At 46.4% G+C, this 25,220-nt stretch overlaps 1 protein-coding gene across 18 annotated transcripts in view; it reads right to left on the reverse strand.

Moving 5' to 3' along the window:
• The window catches only part of PARP4 (poly(ADP-ribose) polymerase family member 4), a 278,533-nt gene that overhangs the window by 90,076 nt on the left and 163,237 nt on the right, over positions 1–25,220 (reverse strand). For 12 of the 18 annotated variants that reach the window (XM_073583072.1, XM_073583084.1, XM_073583076.1 and 9 more), the window contains 2 exons: positions 2,020–2,061; positions 123–155 (listed from right to left, as the gene is read on the reverse strand). The exons of 2 other annotated variants lie outside the window; for them this stretch is intronic. In XM_073583072.1, coding sequence (XP_073439173.1) covers positions 123–155; positions 2,020–2,061 — 75 coding nt within the window. The remainder of the gene's footprint in view (positions 1–122; positions 156–2,019; positions 2,062–25,220) is intronic. 4 more of the 18 variants (XM_073583085.1, XM_073583081.1, XM_073583083.1 and 1 more) reach the window with 1 other exon arrangement.

Below are 25,220 nucleotides of genomic sequence, written 5' to 3' on the forward strand. Positions count from 1 at the left end.
CAAATTGTCCTTCTCTAGCTTCAATATAGAACATCGACAAATGAACTGCGCACACAAGTTACCAGCAGTGAATAAAATTTTTACATAAAAACATTCCATCAGTGAATACAGTGCATATTTACCTCATTAAAGAAGCCCTCCTGCTCCTCCTCCTCCTAAAACAAAAAAATTATGAATTTAATGAATACTATTTCTGTAATCCAGGCAAGATGGGCATATGCTTTACTAAAGAATAATAACTGTGATTTATAAGTATTTGGATGACAAATACATTTTGTATGAAAACTTAAAATTTTGAGGTTAAGACAAAAGGACTTAAAGGGAACCTTTTGCAACCAGAAACACTATCTACCTGCATATATTAGAGTTAGGCCAGAGTCACACTACAGCGAGATACGGCCGAGTCTCGCAGGTTAAAACCAAGCTCTAGGCGCCGGCACTCCGGAGCGTGCAGCTCCATGTATTGCTGTGCGGCTGCACGCTCCACTCCGGAGTGCCGGCGCCAGAGCTTGGTTTTAACCTGCGAGACTCGGCCGTATCTCGCTGTGTGTGATCCCGGCCTTATTCTGTAGGTAAATGTCACTTAAATCCTGTGTAGTCAGCTTACTGTAAGAAAATAAAGGCTGCAAGGAGAAAATGTAGTTAGATTCTCCCTGCAGCCGCTTGCTTTCAGTCATTTGGGGGAGGGGGGTGCAGGGAGAGGTTACAGTCACTACTCACTATATTTTAAGTAAGGCAGTAATCACTCGCCCGCACAATGATTGACAGATTGCTCTGCACACACACTCTACACACATGCTGCAGAGAAAACTGTCAGTCAATGTCCTGGGGAGTGTTTAGAACAGCGCTCAATATGGTGAGAGGTGAATGTAACAGCTCCCTGAACTGTAGGATGACAAAGCGGCTGCAGTGAGGATATAACTTTATTTTCTCCCTGTAGCTGCTGCTCCAAAAAGCTGCTACACAGGATTTAAATGCTATTTACCTGCAGATTACACCTATATCTTCAGGTAAATTGCATTTCTGGATGTGACAGGTTCCCTTTAATTGGTTGGGGCTGAACTGTAACACCAGAGACAGTTCATGCACAGATGTAGTGCTGTTTCTGGAAGAGAGAAACAAATCCCCCTCACACACATACAGTACCACACACAGCCAGAGACACACAGGCAGAGCCCCACACCCAGACTGAGACACGCAGACACACACGCACATAGACACAACGATAAGAGACATACAGACACACACACACAGATTGAAACACAAAGACAGAGACACAAAGAAAGAGACACACAGACAGGGCCACAAAGACTCACAGACAGACAGACACGGACATAGGCACACAGATAAGAGAAATACAGACACACACACACCCGGATAGAAACACACGGACAGAGAAACACAGACACACAGAGACACACAGACACATGGAGAGAGACACACAAAGATACATAGACACACACAGACTGAGGCACACAGCCAGAGACAGAAACACAGACTGAGAGACACAGACGGGGACACAGCCAGAGACACACAGAGACATACACACACATACAGAGACACACAAACTGAGACACAGACAGACTGAGACACACAGCCAGAGAAACACAGACAAACACAGAGACACACACAGACAGAAACACACAAAGACACATAGACAGACAGCCAGACACACCTACGGACAGAGACCCACGAAGAGAGACACACGGACACATGCAGAGATGCACACAAAGACACACACACGAATAGACAAAGATATACACACAGACACACATACAGATCCTTTACTTTAATCCAGGACAACCAAGGATAAGTTTATGCCAAACTGGGGTCGTTTTGGCTACGATTTTGCCCTCTTGGATCAAGGCTTTTCCTTATCCTTCCTGTGTATATTTTTGTTGTACTCAGTGGTTCTGTCGCCCATTTATGACAGAGACACTGACTTTTGCACATCTCCCTATTGTTTTGCCAGTTATAATACGCTTTATATGAACATGCGGGCTCATCCTGTACAGATACCTCTGATCGGACTGGTTTCCGTAACTCTTTACACAAAAGTTTCTGTAAACAGGAAAAAAAAAATAGTTTTAAAAGTAGTTACATTTTATAGTTTAGGACAATATTTGGCTCAGCGGCCTACCTGCATTTTTCCTGACGCCCCTTCCCATTACTAGGCTTAGTGTGACATCATTATTGCGGTGTGACATACACAAGCTTACTGATCAGGAGATTATGGGTAGGCTTTCACGTAGGTACGGTTTCAGAGATTTTGGCATTTTTATTTAGTACAAATTTTTATGTTATTTTACAAAGCGGAGTGGCTCACAGAGTGTTAATGTGGAGAAACATAAAAGACATACCCACTTGTTAAAAAAGCACAGAAAAATTAGCACCAACTAAAAATGTACACATATAGGGAACCGTTTGACATATTGCAAGAAAACAAAAAGTGGAATAAGCTGAGGAGCAGAGGGAATAAAATAATTGCAAACATATTAGGAATATACAACAGCTGCTGGCATATGCTATAGAGGGACTGTTGAGCAGACCGGAGTTTGTTAATTCTTTGCTGTGTGATCTTTTTGGTTTGTTTGTGTCAGTTCTCTTCTGGTTATGTTGTGGTTATGAAAACTGAGGTTGCATTATACAGTTTCTTGCAAATGTATTCACCCCCTCGGTATTTTACCTATATAGCTATATTACAACCTGTGTACAAATATTTTTGTAATCTGATTTGTGTGTGATGCATCAACACTAAATTGTCTAAGTGAAGTGAGAATAATATAGGCATAAATTAAATTTATGGGATTAAATAACTAAAAATTGGCATGTGCATATGAATTCACCCTTTCTGCAGAAGACCCTAAAAAATTTCTGGTGTAACCAATTACCTTCATAAGTCACATGCTTAGTGAGAGGAAGTCCCCCTGTGTGCAGTCTAAGTGTCACCTGTCAGTCTGTATATACACTTTACTTTTTCTCAAAGGCCACAAAGACTGCAACACCAACAACAAGAGGCACCACTAACCAAACAACACCATGAAGACCAAGGAGATCTCCAAACAAGTCAGGGACAAAGTTGTTGAGAAGTCAGGGCTGTGGTATAAAAAATATCCCAATCTCTGATGATCCCCCCCCTCAAAGCATCATCAAATCTATTATCATCAAATGGAAATAACATGGTACCACAACAAACCTTCCAAGAGAGGGTTGCCCACCAAAAGTCTCAGTCTGGATAAGGAGGGCATTAATCAGAGAGGCAGCACACAGACCAAAGGTAATCCATATGACCACAATAAGCCATACACGTGGCCTTTATGGAAGAGTGAGCATAAAAAAAGCCTTTACTTACACACAAAAATTGTAAAGTTCGTTTTGAGTTTGCCAAAAGACATGTGGGAGACTCCCCAAATGTATGGAGGAAGGTTCTGTGGTCAGATGAGACTAAAATTGAAGTTTTGGGACACCAAGCTAAATGCTATGTCTGGCGCCAAAACAACACAGCTCATGACCCCAAAAGCACCATCCCCACAGTGAAACATGATGGTGGCAGCAGCAAGCTATGAGGATGTTTTTCAGCAACAGGGACAGAGAAAATGGTCCTGAAGGGAAGGTGAGTGGTGCAAAATACAGGGATATTCTTGAGCAAAACCTCTTTCAGTCGGTCAGTGATTTGAGACTGGGATGGAGGTTCAGCTTTCAACAATACAATGAACTAAAGCATCCTGCTAAAGCAACACGTGAGTGGTTTAAGGGAAAATGTATAAATGTTTTGGAGTGGCCTAGTCAAAGCCCAGACCTTAATCCAATAGAGAATCTGTAGTCAGACTTGAAGATTGCTGTTCAGCAGAGGAATCCATCTCGCGTGAAGGAGCTGGATCAATTTTGCCTTGAGGAATGGACAAAAATGCTAGTGGAAAGCTCATAGAGACTTATTCAAAGCGACTTGCAGCTGTAATTGCTGCAAAAGGAGGCTCTACAAAGTACTGACTTTAGGGAGGTGAATACATAAGCATGTGTTAATTTTTTGTCATTTCATCTGTAAGATGGCCACCAGACAAGTCCTTGAGGGGTGATATGTGCCATCGTGGCTATTAGGCCATTCCAGGGCTGGGTTTTACGAGCAGTCATAAGAGATGGGTGGGAATGACCGCTCACATATCCCAAACCCAGGGGCATGGTATGGCAGATAAAATGGAGGCCAAGTCTCTTATTCAGTGTCTGTGGCTGGAGGTGTGGAGGCCTCCAGTGTGTGTTGCTAAAGACACTGACCTGAGTGGGCGCACCCGCAGTGCTATATGGACTGTTTATTTTCTGTTTGTTTTCACTCTGTGTCAGCAAAGGCTGTTAGTTTGTTTTGCTATCCAGAGGAGATTATGCAGAGTTTCAATAAACTTGCTTGGACATTTCAGCAATACCGCTTCATGTGCCTACCTCAACCGCAGCCGAGTGAGTACCGATCCCTACACATTCTATAAATTTAATTTATGCCTATATTTTTCTCACTTCACTTTACCAGCGTAGACTATTTAGTGCTGATACATCACACAGAATTCGGATTACAACAATATTTAAATACAGGTTGTATAGTAAAAAAAAAGGTAAAAAGCCAAAGCGGTGAATACTTTTACAAGCAACTGTATGCCAAGAAATATAGTTTGTTCTCCCATAATGTTCGAGTGCTGATAATTCTACAGGCAGAAAGTTGGTTAACTCAGCTTCAGAAAATATCTACATTCGCTAGACTGTTTCCATCTGCTATTTAGCCCTCATGGAAAAAGATGTTTGGGGGCACTGTGAGGGCATCAAGCAGTGCTTTTGGGGGCATATTTGTGGGCATTATACTCTGATAGGGGTATCATAATGGGTGAGAACACTAAGGGGTTTTAATAGAAGCAAAATGACTGTGCAAGGGTGGTTTCACATTAGCGCTTTTTAAGCGCACGCACGGCCGGGGGTAGCTCCGCCCCCGAGCCGGCTCTCTGCCTGGCGTGCCCGCCCCTTGCTTGTAGCGCCGCCTCCTAGCGCACAGCGGCGCCTGCGATCGGCGCACCCTATCTTTAGCATAGGGTGCGCAGGCCGTGCGCTAGTTGCGCTTTGACCTGCGCTGCGCACTTTTGACGGTGCGCCGTGCGCGCCAAAATATGAAAAGTTTGATTTTGGCGCGCACGGCGCACCGTCAAAAGTGCGCAGCGCAGGTCAAAGCGCAACTAGCGCACGGCCTGCGCACGATCTGCGCACCCTATGCTAAAGATAGGGTGCGCCGATCGCAGGCGCCGCTGTGCGCTAGGAGGCGGCGCTACAAGCAAGGGGCGGGCACGCCGGGCAGAGAGCCGGCTCGGGGGCGGAGCTACCCCCGGCCGTGCGTGCGCTTAAAAAGCGCTAATGTGAAACCACCCTCAGTCCTGCAATACATGCTCCTTTCCCTGTCTTTAAAAGTTGGAAGGTATGTCCTTCTGTGATTGCACCTATGCACTGTGACCTCGACATTTTTTTTATTTGGAAGGGGGGCTCAATTAGGACATTTGCAATTGGATTGCATGATTTCTAAGTAGTAATGAAAATCATTTAATTAATGTCAATGTGCTATTGCTTTATGTGATTACAGCACTTCTATCTTTATAAACTGTTCTAGTTTTGCCATCAGTGTGTCAAGAGTGGGAGAAGGGGAGTGCATTGACAATCAAAAACAATGGGCAGCACTTTGAACACATTTTATAAGTGGTCATAAGCTTGTAAATAACTCATGAAAAAATAAAGTTACTTTAAAACCAAGCACACCATTGTTTTTCTTGTGAAATTCTCAATAAGTTTGATGTGTCACATGACCCTCTTCCCATTGGAAAAAATAAAGTTGGATCAAAAATGGCCGACTTCAAAATGGCCACCATGGGGGCGTGGCTATGTAGTGGCGGCAGAAGGACGCACTGAGACAGAGCTCCTGGAATCCTGAAACTATCCGTTCACTGGACCCTTACCACCACCTGCCTCTGTCCGGACCCCCCTGGATTCCGGGCACTCCTGGACCCCCGTGGGAGAGTGCTGCTGGGCTTCTGTGTGCTGGCGGCAGTTGAAAGCTGGGGCGGCCGGCAGGGCCTGCACGAGGCGGCGGCCATCTTTGAAGCACACGCGCTGCCTGTGAGACGCGGTGCTGGTCCCCATTGCTTGGCGCTGACGGGTGGTGAGCATACATCCTGAAAGATTTGTGGAGGACAAGTGGTGAGTGCCCTGAAAGATTGGGCCCCGCGTTTCTCCTCTTCGCTACATCACCTAGCCTGCTGGTGCTATTACTTTAAGGGCCTGGGTCCCTTCCTGGCTGCTGTCTTTGTGGAGCGCTGTGGTCTCCCCCCCGGGTTATAAGGGCCCTTGTTTGCTGCTCGGAGCCGGACATTGTCTCCCTACGTGGCCCTACAGATCTGTGTCACCTTTGGGGCTCTGCTGCCACTGTATGAGAGCCCTGCTACGCCTATAATAGAGGACTCCAGAGTGTACTGTTCTTAATATCCGGCTGTGCCATATTGCTATTAAAATTAGTCGCTCTAAGGGATCAGGAGCGGCTGAAAGACTGAAACAGTATGCTAGAATAGATCATTCTGACGTCTCAAGACCCCTTAAAAATAACCCCTCACAGGCTCAGCGTAAAAGTCGCTCTTCTAGAGGCGAGGAGGAGAGTGAGCAAGAGGAGTTAACCTTAAACAGGCGTCTGAACAACTGATGCAGGCCATCTCCTTAACCAGGACATCTCTGACTGGGAAGATAGAGGACGTGTACACTGAGGTGGGGCGTCTCCGACAAGATATGCAAGCCATGAGGGGACGCATTACGGAGGTGGAGACACGGGTGTCCCAGGTAGAGGATACCATCACAACTATGGAAGCCAAATTAACGAAAGTGGCAGGCTCTATGAATGCATGGAGGCAAAAAGCAGATGATCTGGAGAACAGAATGCGTCGGAATAATATCCGAATTATTGGGCTTCCGGAACGTTCGGAGGGTCAACAACCGGAGCAATTTCTGGAAGATTGGCTCAAAACTACTCTGGGAAACGAATTCTCCCCAACATTTGCGGTGGAGCGGGCCCACAGAGTCCCCACTAGGCCTCTTCCTCCTGGAGCCCCACCTAGACCTTTTCTGGCACGTCTCCTTAACTGCACAGACAGGGATGTAGCTCTGCGTTTGGCACGACAAAAAAGCCCCATCAAATTCAACAACGCCACAATCTCAATTTTCCCAGACTTCTCCATGGAACTTCAGAAACAACGGGCACAGTTCATGGAGGTCAAAAAGAGTCTCCGGGAGAGGAATGTTATGTACTCGATGATTTATCCGGCCCGGCTTCGGGTGGTCCATGAGGGTTCCACCCTGTTTTTTACGGATCCAGTGGAGGCGACTGAGTGGCTACGCTCCCACAAAGGGTCTGCTGCAAAGGAATCCTAGTGCCTATATTGCTAGTCAATACCTTTGCATTAATGGTCTGATTGGAGCTCTGTCCGCAAGCGTCCAATTACCAACAATACCGGACAGTGTGCTCAGTGATGGTATCCCCTTGTTTGCTTCATGATGGGAGTATAAGACTTTGCTCCCATATTGTTTGTTGTTTATTTACTTTGTTTTTTCTCTTAGTGGTTTTATATGTTTTTTAGGTAAGATTCGCAGCCAACGACAGTTTTCGTCTTTAGGTGATGTATCTAAATTTTACCTGGGTAATGATGTGCTCCATATTCAGCGGAGTAAAACATGGGGGTCTGAGTTGATATGTATGACATGGAATGTGAGGGGTATAAAAAGAGTCAGACATTATCACCCTCACATTGTGGCCTTGGTGGAGATGCACCTGACCAGGGATACAGTTCGGTGTGTGCAGAAACCTTGGGTACAATGGTCTGTCCACGCATTCCACACCAGCTACTCGAGAGGGGTTTAACTGTTGGTACATAGAGACGTTAGATGGGAAGCCAGGGAGACTCGGAGGGATCCTGAAGGTCGCTTTGTTTTTGTGCATGCACTGATAAATACCAGGGAATATGTAATCCTATGTGTCTATAACCCCCCTCCGGCTAGTATGTCCCTTCTTCAAAAGGCAATGAGTTTTTCCCTGGATTATCCAGATGCGGATGTTATTTGTATGGGAGATTTCAATATGGTTATGAACAACTGCCTTGATAGATTGAGATTGGATGATGGAGTGACGGGGAGGGCCTCTTCGCTGACTACAACTTCGCTGTCACGGTTTATGGAGGAGGGTGGGTGGCTGGATTTGTGGAGGATGCGTCACCCTGAGTTAAGAGAATATACCTGTCACTCGTCCACTAAACGCTCTCTGCCGCGCATAGATTAAATATTTGGTTCCAGCGGTCTGGCGATGTGGGTGGATAACACAGAGCATGGCACTAGGGGGATCTCAGATCATAGCCCGGTAAGTCTTAAACTTAAATATGGACAATTAAACAATGGGATAGTTTGGAAGTTGAATCCTTTCTGGTTAAAGTTAATAGTGTCCCCCGATAGAACGATCGATCAATTGCATTGTTTCATCACGTCTCATCCGGAACCTCAAGATATTAATTTATTTTGGGATGCCCTTAAGGCATATTTGAGGGATTGTCTGTCCTCCACGATCTCTTATATTAAGCGGGTAACCTCAAGGGAGGATGAGGAAATGGAGTGACGATTGAAAGACTCAGAGGCTACATATATACAGTTCTGGCCAAAAGTATTGACACCGCTGCAATTCTGTCAGATAATACTCAGTTTCTTCCTGAAAATGATTGCACACACATTCTTTGGTATTATTATCTTCATTTAATTTGTCTTAAATGAAAAAACACAAAAGAGAATGAAGCAAAAAGCAAAACATTGATCATTTCACACAAAACTCCAAAAATAGGTCAGACAAAAGTATTGGCACCCTCAGCCTAATACTTGGTTGCACAGCCTTTAGCCAAAATAACTGCGACCAACCACTTCCGGTAACCATCAATGAGTTTCTTACAATGCTCTGCTGGAATTTTAGACCATTCTTCTTTGGCAAACTGCTCCAGGTCCCTGATATTTGAAGGGTGCCTTCTCCAAACTGCCATTTTTAGATCTCTCCACAGGTGTTCTATAGGATTCAGGTCTGGACTCATTGCTGGCCACCTTAGAAGTCTCCAGTGCTTTCTCTCAAACCATTTTCTAGTGCTTTTTGAAGTGTGTTTTGGGTCATTGTCCTGCTGGAAGACCCATGACCTCTGAGGGAGACCCAGCTTTCTCACACTGGGCCCTACATTATGCTGCAAAATTTGTTGGTAGTCTACTGGCTTCATAATGCCATGCACACGGTCAAGCAGTCCAGTGCCAGAGGCAGCAAAGCAACCCCAAAACATCAGGGAACCTCCACCATGTTTGACTGTAGGGACCATGTTCTTTTCTTTGAATGCCTCTTTTTTTCTCCTGAAAACTCTATGTTGATGCCTTTGCCCAAAAAGCTCTACTTTTGTCTCATCTGACCAGAGAACATTCTTCCAAAACGTTTTAGGCTTTTTCAGGTAAGTTTTGGCAAACTCCAGCCTGGCTTTTTTATATCTCGGGGTAAGAAGTGGGGTCTTCCTGGGTCTCCTACCATACAGTCCCTTTTCATTCAGATGCCGACAGATAGTATGGGTTGACACTGTTGTACCCTCAGACTGCAGGGCAGCTTGAACTTGTTTGGATGTTAGTCGAGGTTCTTTATCCAACATCCGCGCAAACTTGCGTTGAAATCTCTTGTCAAATTTTCTTTTCCGTCCACATCTAGGGAGGTTAGCCACAGTGCCATTGGCTTTAACCTTCTTGATGACACTGCGCACGGTAGACACAGGAACATTCAGGTCTTTGGAGATGGACTTGTAGCCTTGAGATTGCTCATGCTTCCTCACAATTTGGCTTCTCAAGTCCTCAGACAGTTCTTTGGTCTTCTTCCTTTTCTCCATGCTCAATGTGGTACACACAAGGACACAGGACAGAGGCTGAGTCAACTTTAATCCATGTCAACTGGCTGCAAGTGTGATTTAGTTATTGCCAACACCTGTTAGGTGCCACAGGTAAGTTACAGGTGCTGTTAATTACACAAATTAGAGAAGCATCACATGATTTTTCGAACAGTGCCAATACTTTTGTCCACCCTCTTTTTTATGTTTGGTGTGGAATTATATCCAATTTGGCTTTAGGACAATTCTTTTTGTGTTTTTTCATTTAAGACAAATTAAATGAAGATAATAATACCAAAGAATTTGTGTTTGCAATCATTTTCAGGAAGAAACTGAGTATTATCTGACGGAATTGCAGGGGTGTCAATACTTTTGGCCACAACTGTATCTAACCAAACTAGTGGCAATAGGATTGAGTGGTTGGCTGCCCAGACGTTATACGCCCAGCACATAGACACTAAATCTAAGCGTAAACTATTCTTTACCCGTCAATTTTGAACTGGGAAACCAGGCAAGTAAGTTTTTGGCCTATTTGGTACGCCAACACAATACCTCCTGTTGTGAGTTCATTTTCCCCTTCACTTCTGAGGCCCGATAAACTCCCTCTTCTGGTAAAGATAGTGAGCCTGATTATCAAACACCTGAGCCTAATAATGATGACTGGTTGAGTGGAGTTACTGACTGGATATAAGGCTGCCTACGCCCTTCTGCCCTGCGGGTGATTTCTCTGTGGGATCCTTGGAGACCAGTCTGAATTCCTGCTCTTCTAAAGCTAAGTTTTCTGCTCGGCTTTTTGCATTTGTGCTTTGACTTTGTTTTGCTTTGTTTTTCTGGATTTCTGCCATTCCCTGCTGGGGTGAGCTGAATTCCTTTAGATCTGTCTTCTGAAAATACCTGAGTGCTGATATAGTTTTTGAAGCCTAGCTGCTTCAGGGTCTTTTTCCATATCAGCTGGTTGGCTTATGTCTTTGATAGGGTTTTTGCAGATTGCAGACAGCAACCTTCCTTTCCTGTTCTGTTTAGTTAGCTTGGGCCCCATCGTTTGCCCAGCCTATCTTTCTATCTGTGTGAGTGTTTTTTCATCTTGCTTCACCGTCATTATATGTTGGGGGCTGCCTTTTACTTTGGGGTCTGCTCTGGGGCAGTTTAGATTTCCTTTTCTGTCTTTAGGCTATTTAGCTCTCTGGCTGTGATTGAGGGGTCTAGGGCACCATAGGAACCCCCACGGCTACTGCTAGTTGTGTTGATAGGTTCAGGGGTCTGCAATCTGATAGTTGCCAACTTCTATGGTTTTCTGGACATAGCTTCTTTTTTTGTGTCTGCCTCCTACGGTGACTCGTTCATAACAACCTCCAATACAATACTGCAGATTCGTAAGGCGGATGGTTTACTGGTGTCTTCGACCGAGGAGATACTTGGTTGTTTTTACGACTATTACAGGTCATTATATGAATCTAAAAGTGACTTCGATAATTTGGGGTGCTTGGACTATTTGTCAGATGTGACATTCCCTACATTAGATCCTGAACAGCGAGCCCTTATGGAAGCTGCGTTCACCGCGGAAGAGATAGAAAATGCTATAACGGACATGGCTTCCGGGAAGGCCCCTGGACCATATGGGTTCCCCATTGAATTGTACAGTAAATACCGGGATATACTGATACCACTCCTGGTGAAGGTATTTTGGGGAATTTGGGAAGGGAAATCTATGCCTGATTCTTTTTATGAGGCTAATATCATAATGCTTAGGAAGGAGGGAAAGGATCCCCTGGAATGTGGATCTTACCGTCCTATTTCATTGGTAAATGTGGACTATAAAATTTTTACCAAGATCCTAGCTACCAGGCTGAACTCAATTATATTGAACCTTGTACATCCTGATCAAACGGGTTTCATGCCTGGTAAGAGCACTTCCATTAATATCAGACGGGTCCAGTCACTAGTCCAGTATAGCTCCCTAATAACCGACAACAAATGGGCACTGGCATCGTTAGATGCCGCCAAGGCTTTTGACTCTCTTGAGTGGCCTTTCCCCTCCGCATGCTTGCAAAGATATGGCTTTGGTGATAAATTTATAACATGGATCAAAATATTATATATGAAACCCAAAGCCTGTATCATAGTAAATAACTCTATATCTGAGTCTTTTCCATTACATAGGGGGACTCGTCAAGGGTGCCCTCTTTCCCCCGCCCTCTTCGCTCTTGCAATTGAGGCACTGGCAATACGTATAAGGTCTTCCCCTGGCATTATGGGAATAGATGTACCGGGTCGGGTGGACACTATAGGTCTATATGCTGATGATATGGTGGTATTCATGGATGAAGCGGAAGAAACTTTGCCGCAATAGATGGAATCAGCAAATATTCAGGCTTATATATAAATTGGGAGAACTCGGCTCTGTTACTCCTTTCTCATGCCCCGATGCCGCAGCTAGAGGCTCTCTCCTCACTGTCTATTGTATCTAATTTTAAATATCTGGGTGTCTACATATCCCGTGATAGTGCGTTTGATTCACAACTTAATATCCACCCACTGCTGGAACTAGTTAAAGTTAAATTTGCATCCTGGAGCAAACTTCCGTTGTCTGTAGCCGGACGCATTAACCTGATTAAAATGATATTACTTCCCAAGCTTAGCTACTCCCTTCAGTACAGTGCTGTGATGGTGCCCAAATCCTTCTTTGTGAATCTCAACTCCCAGATCACGTCTTTTATATGGGGGAAAACTAGGCCCAAACTTAAATTAGCCACCTTACAAAGACCTAAAAAGGGAGGTGGAGGGGCGCAACCAGATTTTTTCCTGTATTATTTGGCTGGGCAAGCTAAATCTTTAAGTAACTGGATGCTGGGTAGCTATATTCCCAACTCTGAAAGTCACCTGCTTCACGCTGCACAGACTGATTGCCCATTGGGTTTCCTTGAGTTAGAGAGGACTAATACCCCTCATCTGCTGCCCTTGCTCCAATTGGCACGATTAACATGGAGGCAAATCAAGAAGGTGACTGGGTTTAAAGATTTTATAGCTGAAATGCCCCTGTGGAATAATGATTATTTTCCGGAATTGCTAAACCACCCGTCCACCGAATATTGGATTCAGCATGACGTCTCTTCGATGGGAGACTTATGTGATCAGGGGACCTTAAATTCTTTTGAGCAATTACAGGTCACGCATGATATCCCAAGATCCCAATTTTTCCGCTATTTACAACTGAGATCAGCTCTTCAATCGTATGTGAGATGTAAGGGTGTAGGCTGTACTATTTCATCTCTACCTCTGATAGGAATCCTTAAATCGCAGGGCCCTCAGGGTCTCATCTCCTCTTTATATACATACATGCTGTCAGCAGGAGCAGAATCTGCCATAAGTTCTATCAAGAGAAAGTGGGAGCGGCTCATCCCTAATACGCAAGAAGAGGAGTGGGAGGAGATTTAGGAATCTCCAATTGGAGTATCACCATCTATTAACAACAGAATGATACAATTATATATAATTAATCAGTCGTACTCGACTCCGACACGACTTTTTAGGATGGGTCGATTCCAATCATCAGAATGTTTACGGTGCCACTCTCCAGACGCAGATTTTATTCATATGGCATGGCAGTGTCTCACTGTCCTACATTACTGGAAAGAGGTGACATCATTACTGTCATACCTAGTACAAGCCCTGGTCCCTCTAGAGCCGCTGGTCTGCTTGTTTGGGGTATGGGATGAGGAGATCTGGGCTCGATATAATGGGGTCTTGCTGCGTGAGACATTATTTATGGCACGGAAGGTACTGGCACTACGGTGGATGGCAACTTTGTGCCCCTCCCTTAGAATTTGGATTGACTTGGTGAATTCAATTGTTCCATACGAGCGCACGTTATACCAAAATAGGGGATGCCCAGGTAAATTTGAAAAGATTTGGGGGGAGGTGGAACTCCTCTCATCTTACCCTGCAAGGTTGAGACATCACATATGAGATAATATGCTGTTGGAGACTAGGCTGCAAAATAGTAGATATTAGTTGATGTAGTGGTAGTCGTAGTTTAGTTTAGGAATTTCTGATTAGATTTCATTATCCGAATAGTATGTTGAAGGCTTGTGAGATTTGATCGATATACATGTTTTATAATATATAGCCAACTGTTTTTTGCGCATGCTTGGAAGGTTATGTACATGCGATCTTGTATTTTAAAACAATAGTTTGCAATTTTTCGGCTCTATATTTTATAATGGATGGAAACATGTATGATCTATAAAAAATGCTTATTGTCATAGGCCAATTGTATGTTGTACATATTTTATGTCCTGAAGTTCAATAATCGAATTTAAAAAAAAAAAATGGCCACCATGGTCACCACCCATCTTGAAAAGTTTCCCCCCTCCCATATACTAATGTGTCACAAACAGGAAGTTGATATCACCAACCATTCCCATTTTATTTAGTTGTATCCATATAAAAGGCCCACCCTGCACACTGTCATGCCAAGTCACTTCTCATGGGCAAGCTGAGAGGAGGGAAGCCAGGAGGTTAAGGAGGGTATGTAAAGGACAAAGGGATAAGACAAACAACATCAAAAAGAGAAGGGTCTTTGTCATCTTGGAGCAGCAACCTCAAGAACATCTGCTATAATTTCCCTATACAGTGCCGTCCAGTCCGATGGATCTCTTGTCTTGATCCGATGCCTCCGCTCTGAAGACACCGTAACGTCCTGATGTGGAGGACACATCCTACATATATAAATAAACTGGAGAAGTGGGCAGCAACTAACAGAATGGTGTTTAAAAGGGAAAAATGCAAAGTACTACATCTGGGCAATAAAAATGAAAAAAGCATATACAGAATGGGAGGAATAGGGCTAAGCAACAGCACATGTGAAAAAGACTTGGGTATACTAATAGATCACAGACTGAATATGAGTCAACAGTGTGATGCAGCAGCAAAAAAGGTAAATGCAATTCTAGGATGTATTAACAGAAGAATACAGTCTAGATCACGTGAAGTCATTATTTCCCTCTACTCCTCTTTGGTCAGACCTCATCTGGAATATTGTGTCCAGTTTTGGGCACCACATTTTAAAAAAGACATCAACAAACTGGAGCAAGTTCAGAAAAGAGCGACAAGAATGGTGACCGGTAGAGTTGAGCGACTTTTGTTTTTTTAGGGTCGCGTTTCGTTTCGTAAAACCCGACTTTTCCAAAAGTCGGGTCGAGCAAGATCGTCCGATTATAGGGAAAAGTCGGGGTCGTCCCAAAACACGAAACCCAATGTAAGTCAATGGGGAATAAAAGTCGGCAGTGAGAGGAGGACAGGAAACACACCAATAGTGCCCATTTGAATGCCAAAAGCATCAATTCTTCTTACTTAAGCTTGTCAACCTTAATTAACTTCATAATACAAGTTACGCACTGAAAAATGGGGGTTATTTGGCTACAGTTGTGGGGGGGGAGGGCTGGCTCCAGGTTTTCATGTGCCCTGGGAGAGCGCCCCTTTAACACATACCACAACTCATCATGCTCCGATACGGCAGAGAAATAGCGGTATAGTACAATGAAAAATACTTCACTTTTTACATCTCATGACGAGGCCCATCTATTTCTCCATACAGAATCATTGGTCCCATATAATGTTTGAAACAGTATATGATGAGCTCCACATAATGCTACAGTATATGTTGGTCCCCATGGATGAAGTTCCACTGTCTTATGGGCCCAAATAATGCTCCAAACATAATGGGCCCCATTTCTAATGCTCTAGTGTATAATGGGCCCTGTAAATGCTGCTCCAGTGTCTGATGTCCACCTTTGGAATGTTCCAGTTTATGGTGGGCCCCATCTATCATTCTCCAGAGTATAGTGCTCCCCAAAAATTACTGTCCCAACATTGAAAACAATCAAATAAGTCTCCTCGCTAGGGAATCCCTGTACTTGTCTGGACTCCTCGTTGTCCCCATGTTCCATCTCACTGCACAGTATTTCAACTTTGCAAGTGCTGTGATCCTGAGCAAGCAGGGGGGGCCCACTCGTTGGCGACGGCACTGGCACAGGGCCCCTGATAGTACGGTGGTGTGTCTGATGGCGGGTGGGCCGAACCTGCACTTTCATCTGCAGCTTCCTCTTTGTCACCGTGTAAGATGGAACTGTATATGGGAAGGGTAACCTGAGTTTCATCAGGGTCAGATTCAGGCCGTGTAGCATGCGAGGGGAATGTAGTGGTCTGGGTCAATGTACCAGCAGATTCATCGAGCAGTGGCTGGGCATCAGTGCACTTGTGTCGCCCCCAGGAGTACGGTCGCCACAGTGGCATTACCTTCTTCCTAGGGAGTGTGATGTCATGCTTGGGAGCAACGAACGATCTCTCTAGCAGGTTAACTGATTGGGCGGCGTTATTCCCACGAGTCATGACCCTCCAAACAGCGTTCATGAAGGCAAAGTGTTTGTTTTACGTGGGCAGTATGGTTGCAAAGCTGAACCTTAAAGGAATGTCCAGAAGGGCACCACCAGGAGTGGAGCCTACGGTTAAATTCGACTCCACCTGGGAAACCTCAACCATGCCTTCTACAGAACAGATGCACACATTGCAAGCTTAATTCCGTTAACGAACGAGACTCCGTCATGCCCCGCGGTCCGAGTCCGGCTTACTAGAGGGACACGTGAGGCTCTGGCACATGAGATTGGCCAATAACTGGTGTGTCATGCCCTTACATGTCCGTGGCTGCATGTGCGCTACACTGAAAAGGCCAGCGTTTGTCGCTTACAGGTGCAGATAACCCGCTGAACAAGTTAGTGATGGGGATCACTGATTACAATTATTACCCGCGAACAATGATTTCCCAGTAAGTGCAGGTCAACCGCAGTTCCGGAATTAGGCCTAACCGTCATTCCTGAAAAAATGAAAAACTTACGTGTGCAAACCACAGGTGCTGTAGCTTGCTTAACAGCTCGCCAGCCGTTCTCACGCCCAGTATGGATTACACGTGATTGCACAAAGGTGAGAAAGGGTACCGTATCCCCAGATAACATGTATGGATAGCGTACACATTCAAAATATATGTCTATACATCAGGAGGCAGGCTCAGACGGTGTTAGGCCCAGTATGGATTGCACGTGATTGCACATTGGTTAGAAAGGGTACCGTATCCCAAGATAACATGTATGGATAGCGTACACATTCAAAATATATGTCTCAGGAGGCAGGCTCAGACGGTGTTAGGCCCAGTATGGATTGCACGTGATTGCACAAAGGTTAGAAAGGGTACCGTATCCCCAGATAACATGTATGGATAGCGTACACATTCAAAATATATGTCTATACATCAGGAGGCAGGCTCAGACGGTGTTAGGCCCAGTATGGATTGCACGTGATTGCACAAAGGTTAGAAAGGGTACCGTATCCCCAGATAACATGTATGGATAGCGTACACATTCAAAATATATGTCTATACATCAGGAGGCAGGCTCAGACGGTGTTAGGCCCAGTATGGATTGCACGTGATTGCACAAAGGTTAGAAAGGGTACCGTATCCCCAGATAACATGTATGGATAGCGTACACATTCAAAATATATGTCTATACATCAGGAGGCAGGCTCAAATGGTGTCAGGCACAGTATGGATTTGACGACCCAGACTACACAGCGGAGGAGCAGGGAGAGGTAAAGATTGCAAATGCTGGGGCCCTGCCCAAGCAAGGGGAGCCCACTTGTGGGCGTCGGTACTGGCACTGGGCCCCTCATAGTACGGCGGTGTGTCTGACGGCGGGTGTGCACCACCACCGTCAGAGACACTTGATTGCACTATGAGGGACCCTGTGCCAGTGCCCGCGCCCAAGAGTCGGCCTACCCACCTGTCCAGGGCAACGGCACTCGCACGGTGTCGTGCGCTAGGTGGTGACCCCGGCCATGGGGGGGGGCAGCACAGTTAGGGAGTTTTTGAAAGTGGCATATGTTGATGTTGGACATTCAGCTGATGCAAAAGGCAAAATAGGTCAAGTCCCAGGAAGAGGTGGACCAAAGCAAGCCATTTTTCTGTCACCCTATGTGTCATCAGGGGAAGGTGGGACAAAATCCTTGGAAACCCATGCATGGTTCATTTTAATGAAGGTTAGATCATCCACATTTTGGGTTGACAGACGGGTCCTTTTTTTCTGTCAGGATTGATCCAGCTGCACTGAAGACTCTTTCCGATAGCACACTTGCAGCTGGGCAAGCGAGCTCCTGTAAGGCATATTGTGCCAATTCAGGCCAGGTGTCCAGTTTAGCGGCCCAATAGTCAAAGGGGAATGACCTGTGTGGGAGAACATCGATATGGGAGGAAAAGTAGTTTGTAACCATAGTTGACAACTGCTGTCTCCTGTCACTTTCCATCGATGCAGTATTACCAGTTGTGTGAGCGGTACTTGAAAAATCAGTCCACAACATTGTCATGAAACCCCTGTCTCCAACGCCACTTCTGCTGTGTGCACCACGAACACCTCTGCCAAGCTGCCCCCGGCCCGTACGGCTCGTGTGAGAACCATCACCGCTGCTGTGTGCTGGGAATGCCTCAAGCAACCGATTTACCAGAGTTGCTTGTTTATTAGCCAATATTAGGTCAAGGTTCTCCTGTGGCATGATGTTTTGTAATTTGCCTTTATAGCGTGGATCCAGGATGCTGGCCAACCAGTAGTCGTCATCGTTCATCATTTTGGCAATGCGGGGGTCCCTTTTAAGGATCTGCAAGGCATAATCTGACATGTGGGCCAATGTTCCCGGTGTCAATGATGCACTGCGAGTGCTGGTTGGAGGAGCACTTTCTGGCAAATCCACATCCCTCCAGTCACGCACAAACCCTGTACCAGACCTTGCCACGCCAACATTTTCACTTGCCCCACGAGATGCATCCTCCTCCCCTAAGTAATCATCCCCATCATCCTCCTCCTCCTCTTCTTCCTCCACCTCGTCCAGGAGAGGTCCCTGAGCAGACAATGGCTGAATGTCATCAAGGATTCCCTCCTCCTCTTCCTCCTCATCAACATTGGCTGCAGAAGCCTGCTCCTTAAGGTGCGTCAAAGTTTGCATGAGCAGACGCATAAGTGGGATGCTCATGCTTAGGATGGCGTCGTCTGCGCTTACCAGCCGTGTGCATTCCTCAAAACACTGAAGGACTTTACAGAGGTCTCTCAGCTTCGACCACTGCACACCTGTCAACTCCATGTCTGCTCTCAAAGTGCCTGGCCGTGTATCCTCCCACAAATGCATTATGGCCTGCCTCTGCTCGCACAGCCGCTCCACCATGTGCAGGGTGGAGTTCCACCTTGTTGCAATGTCGATAATGAGGCGGTGGTTGGGAAGGTGGAGCAATCGCTGCAGCTTCTGCATACGAACGGAGTGTACAGGCGACCGGCGGATGTGCGCGCACAGTCTTCGCACCTTCTGGAGCAGGGCTGTTAACTCCGGATAATTTTTGAGGAAGCACTGCACCACCAGGTTCAAGGTGTGAGCCAAGCAAGGTATGTGGCTGAGTTTTGAAAGGGCTATGGCTGCCACAAAATTACGGCCGTTATCACTAACTACCTTGCCTGCCTCAAGATGTACACTGCCCAGCCATGACTCAGTTTGTCGCTTCAAGTACTCGGCCAGCACCTCGGCGGTGTGTCTGTCGCCCAAACACATCATCTGCAACACAGCCTGCTGACGCTTTACACTAGCTGCTCGATAGGGGGACACCTCGTGTGCAACAGTGGCAGCTGCAGATGGAGTGTTCGTACGACTGCGCTCTGTGGACGAGCTTTCGCTTCTGGAGGAGGAGGAGGAGGAGGGTCGAACGCCTACAGCCAACTGTTTCCTATACCGTGGGCTAGGCAGCACTGTCCCACCACCGCTGTCCCCTGTGGACCCTGCATCCACCACATTAACCCAGTGCGCAGTGATGGACACGTAACGGCCCTGGCCATGCCGACTGGACCATGCATCAGTTGTGAGGTGCACCTTTCCGCTCACTGACTGCTTGAGTGCATGGACAATGCGGTCTTTCACATGATGGTGGAGGGCTGGGATGGCTTTGCGAGAGAAGTGGCGACTGGGTAGGTCATAGCGTGGTACTGCATAGGCCATGAGTTCCCGGAAAGCTGCGCTTTCCACCAACCGAAAGGGCATCATCTCAAACGAGATTAGTTTGGCAATGTGGGCGTTCAAACCCAGTGTACGCGGATGAGAGACTGAGTACTTTCTTGACCTACTCATAGTGTCTGGGAGGGTGAGCTGGACTTGAGAGCTGCATATGGTGGAAGTAGCGGTGGACAGGGCGGACTGAGAGAGGGTTGATGATGGTGATGGAGTTGGTGTTCTTTCTGATGGCCTAGAATCAGTCTTTCGTTGATATAACAGTGGGATTCCCTGACTGCTGTGGTCTTGCAACGACACCTCAACATTTGCTGCTGTGCTAACCGGTGGGCTTACAGTGGGGGAAACAATGTAGCGTTGCTGACTACCTTCGTTGTGATCAGTTGCACATGTGGCACTTGAGGTTTGGTGTTGTGTCCACGCTTACAAGTGCATGGTGGTTAAATGTCTAAGCATGCAACTGGTATTCAAATTTTTCAGATTTTTCCCTCGGCTAAAGGTCTTTGCGCACTTCTTACAGATAACCTTGGCCTGATCATGAGGATTTTGTTCAAAAAAGTGCCACACTGCACTCTTCCTACTTTGGCAGACATTTTGCGGCCTAGCACGCTGTGATGTTTTGACCCTCTGGACAAGCTGTCCAGCAACTCTTTTGATTTTTGGAACCTGTCTTTGGAGTGCTCCGGGCCTGCCAGATAACAGCTGTTGCGATGTCGATGTCTGCTGTGGATGCTCCTCATCTGAGCTATTGGAAGCAGCACCCTCTTCCCCCAATGGATGCCAATCTGGGTCAACAACTGGGTCATCCATCACCTCCTCTTCAATGTCATGTGCACCTTCCTCTGTGTCACCGTGTAAGGTGGTATAGTGTGCGGGAAGGGGCACCTGAGTCTCATCAGGGTCAGAATCTGGCTCTGTACACTGCGAGGACAATGTAGTGCTCTGAGTGAATGTACCAGCAGAATCATCCATCAGCGGCTGTGCATCAGTGCACTCCATGTCAGATTCATCTTGGCCTGGGTAATTCACCATTTGACTTGATAATCCAGGCATGGTATGTGAAAACAGCTCCATGGAGTAATCAGTAGTATGGCCTGCGTCATCCTTCAATCTTGGTTGGGGTGAAGGACACAAGGAAAGGTGTGGTTCATGAACATGAGCCTCCAATGACGACTCAGTGCTTTTACGTTTTACAACTGAAGAAGAGGAGGCGATAGAGCTGGAGGCTGAGTCAGCAATGTAAGACAAAACTTTTTCCTGATGCTCTGGCTTTAAAAGCGGTTTGCCAACTCCTAGAAAACTAAGCCTTCGAAGCCTTATGGAGCCAGTCGATGACGCAGGCTCAACACCTCCTGCATTCGGTCCTATTTTGCTCTTGCCACTACCATCAGATCCAACACCATCATTACCAGCTGCCAACCCCCGCCCAATTCCACGGCCTCTTCCACCAGCCTTCCTCATTTTTGGTAGAAATGTAGACAAAATCCAACAAACTATATAGTAATGTAAAACAAGGTACAAGGTGTCTATAGGACAGGGGAGATTTTGAATTTCTGCTCACACTACTGGACACTTTTGGATTGTGTGAGGCCCACTGAATATCTGAGCGCTATGTCACAGGCTCGATGGCACAGCTGTGACCAAAGTGACTAGAGGATAAGTGAGATTTTGAATTTCTGCAGACACTGGACACTTTTGGATTGTGTGAGGCCCACTGAATATCTGAGCGCTATGTCACAGGCTCAATGGCACAGCTGTGACCAAAGTGACTAGAGGATAAGTGAGATTTTGAATTTCTGCAGACACTTGTGGACACTGGACACTTTTGGATTGTGTGAGGCCCACTGAATATCTGAGCACTATGTCACAGGCTCGATGGCACAGCTGTGACCAAAGTGACTAGAGGATAAGTGAGATTTTGAATTTCTGCAGACTTTTGGATTGTGTGAGGCCCACTGAATATCTGAGCGCTATGTCACAGGCTCGATGGCACAGCTGTGACCAAAGTGACTAGAGGATAAGTGAGATTTTGAATTTCTGCAGACACTTGTGGACACTGGACACTTTTGGATTGTGTGAGGCCCACTGAATATCTGAGCGCTATGTCACAGGCTCGATGGCACAGCTGTGACCAAAGTGACTAGAGGATAAGTGAGATTTTGAATTTCTGCAGACTTTTGGATTGTGTGAGGCCCACTGAATATCTGAGCGCTATGTCACAGGCTCGATGGCACAGCTGTGACCAAAGTGACTAGAGGATAAGTGAGATTTTGAATTTCTGCAGACACTTGTGGACACTGGACACTTTTGGATTGTGTGAGGCCCACTGAATATCTGAGCGCTATGTCACAGGCTCGATGGCACAGCTGTGACCAAAGTGACTAGAGGATAAGTGAGATTTTGAATTTCTGCAGACTTTTGGATTGTGTGAGGCCCACTGAATATCTGAGCGCTATGTCACAGGCTCGATGGCACAGCTGTGACCAAAGTGACTAGAGGATAAGTGAGATTTTGAATTTCTGCAGACACTTGTGGACACTGGACACTTTTGGATTGTGTGAGGCCCACTGAATATCTGAGCGCTATGTCACAGGCTCGATGGCACAGCTGTGACCAAAGTGACTAGAGGATAAGTGAGATTTTGAATTTCTGCAGACACTGGACACTTTTGGATTGTGTGAGGCCCACTGAATATCTGAGCGCTATGTCACAGGCTCAATGGCACAGCTGTGACCAAAGTGACTAGAGGATAAGTGAGATTTTGAATTTCTGCAGACACTTGTGGACACTGGACACTTTTGGATTGTGTGAGGCCCACTGAATATCTGAGCGCTATGTCACAGGCTCGATGGCACAGCTGTGACCAAAGTGACTAGAGGATAAGGGAGATTTTGAATTTCTGCAGACACTTGTGGACACTGGACACTTTTGGATTGTGTGAGGCCCACTGAATATCTGAGCGCTATGTCACAGGCAGAAATTGGCTAGTGTATCACAAACTACAAGGTGTATGTAGAATTGGGCAGAATAGGAATCTCCCTAGAGTGCAGGTCTGTAAGAACGGAATATGTCCTCGACTTATTCTCACAGAGTGACACAGATAGCTTCACTGTGGCTGTGATAACAGCTGTTACACGGTACTGTGTGAGGAGCGTACACCGCTGTATGGTGTGAAAAAATGCACGCTCAGTACCTCGGCAGGACAAAAAAAAAAATTGGGATTGCTTTTAAAAAAGCAGTTTGCAGAGCAGTGGGTAAACAGCAATGCAGCTGTCAGGAAGCCTTAGAAGGCAGCCCAACAACCAACACCACTGATACACCACAATATAGCCTCCCCTTGCACTGCACACACAGTGACTGGTGTGTTGTACAGGCACAATCGCTAGCAGCAGAAGCAGTTTTTTTTTCTTCTTCCCTGCCTAACGCTCTCCCTACAGAATCAGCAGCAACCTCTCCCTATGCTAAGATCGGCAGAAGTAAGATGGTGGTCGGCGTGCACGCCCTTTTATACCCCTGTGACGCCCACCAAAGCAAGCCAATCACTTGCATGCCCTTCTGAAAGATGGTGGTGACCCGTGCCTATGTCATCACGTTGCCCACAGTGTCCGTGGATCCTGCTTGGCTGAAAAAGAGCGCAAAACAAACTTTTGAAACGCGACTTTGGCGCGTAAGTCGCCGACCTCGTGGCCGACCTCATCCTAGGGTTGGGTTTCGTTTCATGAAACCCGACTTTGCCAAAAGTCGGCGACTTTTGAAATTGACCGACCCGTTTCGCTCAACTCTAGTGACCGGTCTGCAAACCCTGTCTTATGAGGAAAGGTTGCAGGATTTGGGAATGTTTAGTTTGCAAAAGAGAAGGCTGAGAGGAGACTTACCGTATATACTCGAGTATAAGCCGACCCGAGTATAAGCCGACCCCCCTAATTTTGCCACAAAAAACTGGGAAAACTTATTGACTCGAGTATAAGCCTAGGGTGGGAAATGCTCCATAGATTATTCCCCATATGCTGCCCCCATAAGAAGCTCCATAGATTATTTCCCCATATGCTGCCCCCATAAGAAGCTCCATAGATTATTCCCCCATATACTGCCCCCATAAGAAGCTCCATAGATTATTCCCCCATATGCTGCCCCCATTAGAAGCTCCATATTGTTCCCCCATATACTGCCCCCATTAGAAGCTCCATATTGTTCCCCCATGTGCTGCCCCCATTAGAAGCTCCATATTGTTCCCCCATACACTGCCCCCATTAGAAGCTCCATATTGTTCCCCCATATACTGCCCCCATTAGAAGCTCCATATTGTTCCCCCATATACTGCCCCCATTAGAAGCTCCATATTGTTCCCCCATGTGCTGACCACATTAGAAGCTCCATATTGTTCGCCCATGTGCTGTCCCCATTAGAAGCTCCATATTGTTCCCCCATGTGCTGACCCCATTAGAAGCTCCTTAAGATTATTCCCCCATGTGCTGCCGCTGCTGCTGCATGTAAAAATAAAAAAATGACATACTCACCTCTCCGTCGCTGGGTGTCAGATACTCACCTGTCCTGCGTCCATGGCTGCTCACCGCTATCTGCCACGTCATCGGTCAGTGACGTTCACACTGCAGGGGGCGCGGCGTGCACTAACCACGTCACCGCGCCCTCTGCTGTCTGAAGTCACTGACCGATGACAGACAGCAGCAAGCAGCCATGGACGCAGGACAGGTGAGTATCGCTATACTTACCCGTCCTGACGCTGTGTCTTGAGCCCCCAGCTTCTCCGCGCTCTCTCTTCCTGCCTTCAGCGGTCACATGGTGCCACTCATTAATATGCGCATATTCATGAGTTTTAATGAGCGGCACCACGTGACCGCTGAAGGCAGGAAGAGAGAGCACGGGGAGAAGCTGGGGGCTCAAGAGACAGCGTCAGGACGGGTAAGTATGACCTGACACCCCCGCCCCCCCCCTCCCCTTCTGACCCCCCGGTGTATATGACTCGAATATAAGCCGAGAGGGGGACTTTCAGCCCCAAAAAACGGGCTGAAAATCTCGGCTTATATTCGAGTATATACGGTAATAGCTGTCTACAAATATCTAAAGGGCTATCGCATTGTAGAAGGATCAACTTTATTCTCATTTGCACAAGGAAAGACTAGAAGCAATGGGATGAAGCTGAATGGGAGGAGACACAGATTAGAT

Source organism: Dendrobates tinctorius, unplaced genomic scaffold (assembly GCF_039654945.1).
Source record: "Dendrobates tinctorius isolate UK_male_01 unplaced genomic scaffold, ASM3965494v1 ptg000075l, whole genome shotgun sequence".
Taxonomy (NCBI): Eukaryota; Metazoa; Chordata; class Amphibia; order Anura; family Dendrobatidae; genus Dendrobates; species Dendrobates tinctorius.